This window comes from Ctenopharyngodon idella, chromosome 5, assembly GCF_019924925.1.
Source record: "Ctenopharyngodon idella isolate HZGC_01 chromosome 5, HZGC01, whole genome shotgun sequence".
NCBI classification, from domain to species: Eukaryota; Metazoa; Chordata; class Actinopteri; order Cypriniformes; family Xenocyprididae; genus Ctenopharyngodon; species Ctenopharyngodon idella.
Window position 1 is genome coordinate 25,571,391 of NC_067224.1, and position 8,281 is coordinate 25,579,671.

Sequence of the window (8,281 nt, forward strand, 5' to 3'; positions counted from 1 at the left end):
TCAAGCATTTTGGGAGACACAACAAGTGAATAGCAAAATAAATTATATATCAATATTCCTATTAATTATTAGATATTATTATGAAAATGTTGCCAATTTTTACTCCCATTATCACACTTCTTTTTTCATTACATGTTGCTCCAAGAACACATTAATATGCAAACTAGATACAGTATAGGCTATAGATATATTGTATTGAATGCGAAAATCCATGCCGTTTTACCCAAATATTGCATAAAGTAAAATGGTATACTGATTAATTCCGTTCTATCTTTCATAACATAGTTGAGAATCATCTTTAAACATAATTTAGTTAAAAAAAAATCCTGAAACCTAAAAATTGATTGGTGGATAAAAAAAATTCCATTGTTTTTGCCTATACATGTAAGTTATTGTCATTTTATTTTTTTAAACAACTTAGTCCTGGTGTCCACTACAGAGGACATAGCATAAAATATGAATAAAAAATAATTTTTCAAAAAATTTATTTTTCCATTTTTTTCTTATGCTCTAAACAATGTAATGATGTGAAACAAAATATTAAATTCAACTTTGTTTCTGGGTCCCAGGAGAATATGTATGTATATATATATATATATCGTTCGCTGTTTTGACAGAGTCGTGACATCATCGCGATCGCTGACCTGAGCGCATGACTGTGACATCACTCCAGTTGTTTGGAGAAGCCGGAAGTGAACACAGGGAAATTACCACAAACAGAGCGGGGACAGTTACTGATTCACACGAAGAGCTTGGGAGAAAACTAGACTGAAAACTATTCCCGTCTAATCGTTACACTTCCTGAAGTGGAACCAGGAGCATAACCGGATTTTTAATGTCGGCCATGGAGAGTATCCTTGCGGACCGGAGGGGTCGGGCCCGGTCCTGATTCACTTTAACTTTACAGTCGCTGGGATCGCAAACACTTTACTGAGAGTTATTTATGAGTTGAACTCGTCGTGGCAACATTTTGTTGTATACCAATAGGTCGGGTCACATTTTAGCTGTTAAATCTGATCGCACTTTCGGGATTTCCTTTCGTGTCAATAGAGGTAGAGATTGATTTAGAGAGTGCATTTTGGGCTCTAGTGTAGAAAACGATTTAAAGCGATACGCTAAATTAGTTGGCGAACTCATCATACTGTTTATATTTTTGTTCAATTATGAAGTTTGAAGTGCGTATTTTGATAATTTTGTGCTCTAAAAGATCATCAAATCCGCCAGGTACGACTGTGACGTAGAATTACGTAATGACGCCACCTATGTGTTATTTAGGTAAACTCTGAATCCAGCCTGTCAGACTAGTTTGTCCAGTTTCGAGATGGTGTAGGTCTACATTGTTTATAATTGTAGTCGGTATTGTTACATTGATTAGGCTTGTATTGTGCATATTTTAAAGGTATCAGGTAATAACTTACAAACATGGTGATTCCTTTTAAAATCTTTTCCTTGACTTTTGAATTCAGAGCATTTGTTTAACCTCAAGTTTGCAGCCAAAGAACTTCAGCGGAGCTCCAAAAAATGCGACAAAGAAGAGAAAGCAGAGAAGGTCAAAGTCAAGAAGGTAAACGAAGACAAAACACAAAAATCTACTAAAAGGCATTAGAGACTCCATCAGTTCATAGGAAGTAACCTTGACCTGTGCAATATCATCTTCACCCAGCAGCTTCATATGAACGCTGAAGATTTCTGAGCTACTTTATGAGTATTACGTTTTTCTATCAGGATATTTTCTATCTGCATAGTAAAAAGTACTGAGAAATTAGACTTAAGTGAAAGTATATATACATTGTCAAAAATTATACTAATCTAATATGTCAAAATATCTAGCCAAAAACATACTTGAGTATGTTTGTATGAGTATGTTGAGTAACCACATTTAATTACTTAAATATTTAAAAGTAAATGTTCCATAATTACAGCATATAATTATATCACAGATGGGTCAGACAAAGCTCACTGCTTGCTTTGGTTATTTAGGCGATCCAGAAGGGCAATATGGAGGTTGCACGGATACATGCAGAAAACGCTATCCGCCAGAAGAACCAATCAGTGAACTTCCTTAGAATGAGCGCAAGAGTGGATGCGGTGGCTGCACGAGTACAGACGGCTGTCACCATGAACCAGGTACACAAATGGTTTTCTCCCTTTAAACCAGATATACCTAATTGTTTATCCAACAGATTTAATAGTTCACTTTTGACTTTTATTCTCCAGGTCACCAAGTCTATGGCTGGGGTTGTGAAGGGCATGGATGCGACCCTGAAGAGCATGAACCTTGAGAAGGTGAGAGAAAGGGGCTTTTGCACCGAATAGCTATAGGTACTCAGTTCTAGGAACTAGCCACTAGGATAGTTCCCTGAGAACTAATTTCTCCCCCGGGCCATGTTCCTGGTTGTATTCGCACCGGGAATAGGAACTCTGAAGTGTCCGACAGCGGCGTCTCTAACCACGGCATTTACAAACGCTAAAAACCGGTGGATGGAGGATGCCGTGATCGGAGCTGTGTTTGTTGTGTGTTATGGGTTTCGTGATAACGAAGATGGAATGTAAACACATAATTTACGTGACTGAAAGAGCAAAAAGTGAGGCTAAGAGACAAAATCTCCTATGACAACTTTCAGTATTACATATCATTGAGGCTGAGAAAAGAACACAACCCTGCAGACAACAGGTAAATACCGTTATCGCTGTTTTCCATGTTCGTGAAGAAAATATGTTTACACGGTTTATCAAAAATGCCTGGTGCCGGTCTTTGACGTGTTTGACCAATCAACGTACACTCACGTCACTGATAGTTCCTATATTGCTGGTTTAGACCCTACTCTGAAGTAGGAGCTAATTTAGTTCCCCAAAAGGAGTTCCTAGTACAAAAATCGTTCCTAGTTCCTGCGGTGTGAACACGGCAAAATCCAGGTACTTCAGCCAATAGTTCTAGGAACTATGAAAAGGTTCCTCTGGTGCGAAAGCCCCTAAAGAGAGAGGAAGACTTCTGTGTCTCATTGTGCAGCTCTCTAACATAAACAGTTGCAGGGCTCCAGACTAACATTTGAGAGCAGTAGCACCAGTGCCACTAAGTTCTACAGATTGTGGCACCAGCACCCGATTTGGTTATGCTGGGGAGTGGGGGGATTTTTAATCATAAAGGTAATTTAATCATGATATTACTATTGTTTTGCATTAAAGGGGACCTATAATGCCCCTTTTACAAGATGTAATATAAGTCTCTGATGTCCCGAGAATGTGTCTGTGAAGTTTCAGCTCAAAATACCCCACAGATAATTTATTATAGCTTGTCCAATTTTCCCCCTATTTGGGTGTGAGCAAAAACACGCCATTTTTGTGTGTGTCCCTTTAAATGCAAATGAGCTGCTGCTCCTGGCCCCCTTTCCAGAAGAGGGTGGAGCTTTAACAGCTCACACTTCGGTTGCTCAACAACAACAAAGCTGGAGAATCTCATGCAGCCAAAATGAGGATTCTCAGCAACTGTGTTCAGTCTTACATTGTTCAAACTGGAGTCGGACACTGATGGAGAGACTCAGGAAGAAGTTTTACAATGCATATGGTCATTTCTGAATTGGTTACTGGATAAATTGATGTAGTTGCTGTCGAGTTGTTTCAACTCATTGACTAGCATGTGCCGTCATGTTAATCTTTTGTGCAAATCCAGCTTTGAATTGACCCTCGTTTGTGAAGCAGTCCAGCGTAAAATGACGGCATGTTAACAACGCTCTACTACAAAAACTCTTCCTCTTCTCTAAAGCTGGCCAACATGGCCTCACCCCCTTTGTTGCGTGTTCTCGGGGGCAGGGTTTATGTAAATTTTGGGGTTTGTGATGTCACCAACCCGGGAAGAAGCTCGTTGTAGTCCCTACCAGCCATTTGTTGTAGTCCTTAAAAAGCGATTTCTGTAAAAGAAAATATCTTCCTTTGCATTGAACTTTGAGCATCATAACTTTGCAGATGTTGTTTATGCTCAAACAGCAACATTACACACTAACTAAAGTTAAAGTGAAATCATAATCAAGAACCCCTTTAATAAGTATAGCAACTAATAATATTACATGTTTATTTCTTGGAAATGCTCATTTGACTGTAAAGCACTGAGCTTCAGTTGAGATGCAGATAAAAATTGATATTATTAACAACAGTAACGCGAAAACCTCATTTTTATAGGAAAATTTTAAAAAAATTTTATTCTTGGTCATCACATTAAAAATAACATTTAAATTGGATAATAATTATAGATTTTAAGTGCTGGAAAATGTGCTGAAGTCCTTTAAAGTGCTTGAATTTCACTCTCAAAAGGTTGTATGAACCCTGAAATGAAGAATGTAAAAACATTCGACTATTTCTGCCACAATACCATGATTATAGTTTCATAGCTTTACAGTTAGCTACAATAAATCCATGGTGAATGTTGGTGATTTATGGACTGAAAAGCCTTCTATAACTGTTCATGGCACAATATTTCTCCTGGTTTCCACCTCAGCACTGTTTGATCCGATATCCATGGTTTAACAGAGAATTCTGCACTGAGTTTGAATGCTTCTCTCTAGATCTTGCAGCAATAATACTGTGGCGAATTCAATTGCTTTCTCACTTGATCTCCTAACGCTGTGTAATATTGGTCCGAGCTGATAAACTGGACTCAGTGTGCAGCTCAAACCAGAAGTGCGGTTTTGTCCTGATTTTTTTATGTTTGCCATTTGATGTTTTTTAAATGCAACAGAAATGGCAGCTCTTATCAGTTGGACAACGTGGTCGTCACACTAGTGCGACCTCAAACAAAATTTACTCGCACCGGCAAGAAAAAAGATCCAAAAAATGAGACATTTGGTCGTAGTCTGGAGCCCTGAGCTGTAGTACACTGATTTGTCTTTATTTTATTGCCTCTATGTTTATTCTCTGTATTCTAATTGGTCAGATTTCAGGTCTGATGGATAAGTTTGAGCGTCAGTTTGAAACTCTGGATGTACAGACGGCTCAAATGGAGGACACAATGAGCAGTACCACAACACTGACCACACCACAGGTCATACATGCACTCACACTATAATGACTGCACTGTAACCCATATATACACTGACATAGTAGTTGTTTTGCCTTTACTGACATTGTGGTGTGTTTTAGGGTCAAGTCGATGCTCTAATGATGGAAATGGCAGATGAGGCTGGGTAAGAACATTAAGAACATTTTAAATTTCTAAAACAGAAATCATTTTAAAATGTTGATTTGCTGCTCAGGAAACATTTCATGTTATCAATGTTGAAAACAGATATGCTGTTTAATACATTTGTGGAAACAAAGATATATTTCTTCAGGATTATTTGATGAACAAAATGGAAAAGAACAGCAATTATTTGAAATATAAATCTTTTGTACCATGGTAAATGTCTTTACTGTCACTTATGATAAATAAATCTATATGTATTATTATTGTTTCTACTACTATATATCATATATCAGATCATATATCTATGATTTAATAAATAATTAAATCAATTACACAACCATTATTTATATTTAGACAGTAAAGGGTATCTTTGTTAACTCTGTCAGTAAATTTACGACAAAAAATAAAACAGTGTCTGTAAAGATTAAAATCTTGTTAAAAACAAGATTAAAACTGTTCTTGTGTGTTTAGGCTGGACCTCAATATGGAGCTTCCTCAAGGTCAGACAGGATCAGTGGGAACCAGCGTAGCATCTGCAGAACAGGTATATAATACATACCCATAAATACAGACAACATACTAACAAACCTATGGAAGATATGTACTATAATGATTTTATCTTTCTCACCATAGGACGAGCTCTCTCAGAGACTGGCCAAACTCAGAGACCAGGTTTAAGGAAGAACTGGGTGTGTGAGAGAGAGATTGTGAATGTATGTGCGAGTATATGAGAAACATATCCCCTGTTTACTGACCCCTGGAAATATTGGCCTCATTGTTTATTTGTTTAGTTCTTTTTATGCAGTTGAGGGGGGTGTGCAGATGTGTGAGGGTGTGCAGCTTTCCTTATCCACTATAACATGCCGAAACCAAACTGTAATGACACGCTGGAAACACAAAAATTAGAAATGTTGTATGCCATCAGGATTGTTCTGGGGTCCTGCTCTCCCTCAGTCCATAATAATTGGTTTAAAGCTTATAATATTGTGTGTAACATTTCTTTGTAATATTATTCATTTTATTTAAGTTCATGTTTTAAATACCTGCTTGTCTCTCAAATACATTTTATGCCAATCTAGCTACATTAACCTACACCAGAGTTGGTATCAGACAGCTGTTGGGTAAAAATTGTGACTTTTTTTTTTCTTGCTGCACACGTTTTTGCCTCTGCTTCAATGGATATTGTGGGGATTTGTATCTTAAAATGCATGTGATCAAGATGATGATTTGAATAAAATCTTTTCATTTCTTCCAAGGCAGTAAAATCCCCAGTTTATCAGCCCTAGGTCTTTACAAAAACACTGATCTTTTTCTATTTTGCATTATCCAAGATGTAAAAAAAAAAAAATAATAAACTGCCTTTGGCAATGTACATCTCAATCAGCTGGCTCAGATAAGAATATATATATGTTTGTGTGTATATATAAATAAACATTTTGCAAATTTCTATGTTTTTGACTGTAAATAATTTATTGGGAAAATTCATTTATTTCTACAGAGAATCAGCATCTGTTGACATTATGATTGTTTTCAGACTTGGTACAATGACTGTGATTGAGTGACAACAAGATAGGGTTTTGATTGGTCCACTGGGCTCAAGAGATAGAAGAGTGATAGAGATAGAAGGGTTTTGATTGGTCCTGTTGGGTTCAGAGTTAGCAGGGGTGAACAGCTGTTACCGGTGCACTGACTCATGAGTCCAAGGAGAAATGTGCTGCTCAGAAACCAAAATATATAGTCATATAGTTTCCCATTGGAGTCTTACCTGATTTTATTTTATTCTGGTAGATGGCACATTGGAGTATTTTTTGTGTGCAAAAGAAGAAACGCACACGTGCCTTAAATGTTCTTCCCTCAAAAACAAAATCTTATCATATGCTTTTATTAATTAAGAGATAAAGAAATATTTGTACTTCTATAATTTCATTTGTGACAGTCAAACCAAAAATTATTCAGACATTTTTGATATTTCTTCATATATTTTTACTAGTGTGTGCAGGACACTATAGTTAATTTATGTAAGTGAGGATAGCAAAATAAAATTTTGAACCAAAAATTATTCAGACACTTTGACCTGACCATGTTTTGCTTAAGTGTTATCTGACATAATTAAGATTATTTTTTTCTGACAGTTTAACTCTGAGATCTTGTCATATTTTATTACCATTTTTTAAACTATAGTGAATAAACTGTATTAATAAATGAAATGTTCAAGGTGTCTGAATAAATTTTGGTTTGACTGTATATAAATGAAGACTTCAGATGCAGACTTCTTTTAAATGAGCATTTTTGTTTTGAATTTTACTCTTATCAGTGACATTTTTGAAAAGAAGGCATTTCAATAACTGACTAATAACCTTTTCATTGCCATTAAAGTGCAATTACTGATCCTAAATATAGGAGCCTGATATAACGCTCAATGGAAAAAAGACAGACTTAGAGGTTTTTGCGTCTGAAGTATTCATATATATATATATATATATATATATATATATATATATATATATATATATATACATTAGCACTGTTCAAAGGTTTGGGGTCAGTAGGATTTTTTTTTAAAGAAATGAATAGTATTCAGCAAAGATTCATTGTATTGGTCAAAAAAATGTAAAATATTACAAAAGATTTAAATCTTCAAATAAATGCTGTTCTTTTGAACTTTCTGTTCTTCAAAAAATCTTGAAAAAACATATCACAGTTTCAACAAAATATTAAGCAGCACAACTGTTTTTGATGGCTGCTGAAAATTCAGCTTTCCTATTACAGGAATAAATTACATTTAAAAATATATTAAAATAGAAACCAATTCTTTTAAATTGTAATAATGTCACAATATAACAGTATTTTTGATCAAATATTTTTGTATTTTTGACCCCAAACTTTTGACCGGTAGTGTACATTATAACTTCAAGTATCATGAAAAAAAGCTCATGTCCATTTTATTTTGCATCTATCTATGTACTGTTCATGAAAATGTCACTAATTTATGTAACTCTCATTTTTCTCCTCCCATTCCCACCTGCCCTGCCCCTACATACCCCGCCTTTCTATCTCTTCTCTCTGCCTCTTTTGCTGTCTTCTACTCTAGAGATGAGAAAGAGA

At 35.7% G+C, this 8,281-nt stretch overlaps 1 protein-coding gene across 1 annotated transcript; it reads left to right on the plus strand.

The window, feature by feature from the left end:
- Positions 1–625: 625 nt before the first annotated feature.
- On the plus strand, positions 626–6,625 carry chmp1b (charged multivesicular body protein 1B). The gene is made up of 8 exons (XM_051894784.1): positions 626–851; positions 1,467–1,564; positions 1,981–2,127; positions 2,218–2,286; positions 4,928–5,035; positions 5,134–5,177; positions 5,648–5,720; positions 5,810–6,625. The coding sequence occupies exons 1-8, from the start codon at positions 836–838 to the stop codon at positions 5,852–5,854; spliced, it is 600 nt and encodes a 199-aa protein (XP_051750744.1). The 5' UTR covers positions 626–835; the 3' UTR covers positions 5,855–6,625.
- The last annotated feature ends 1,656 nt before the right edge of the window (positions 6,626–8,281 follow it).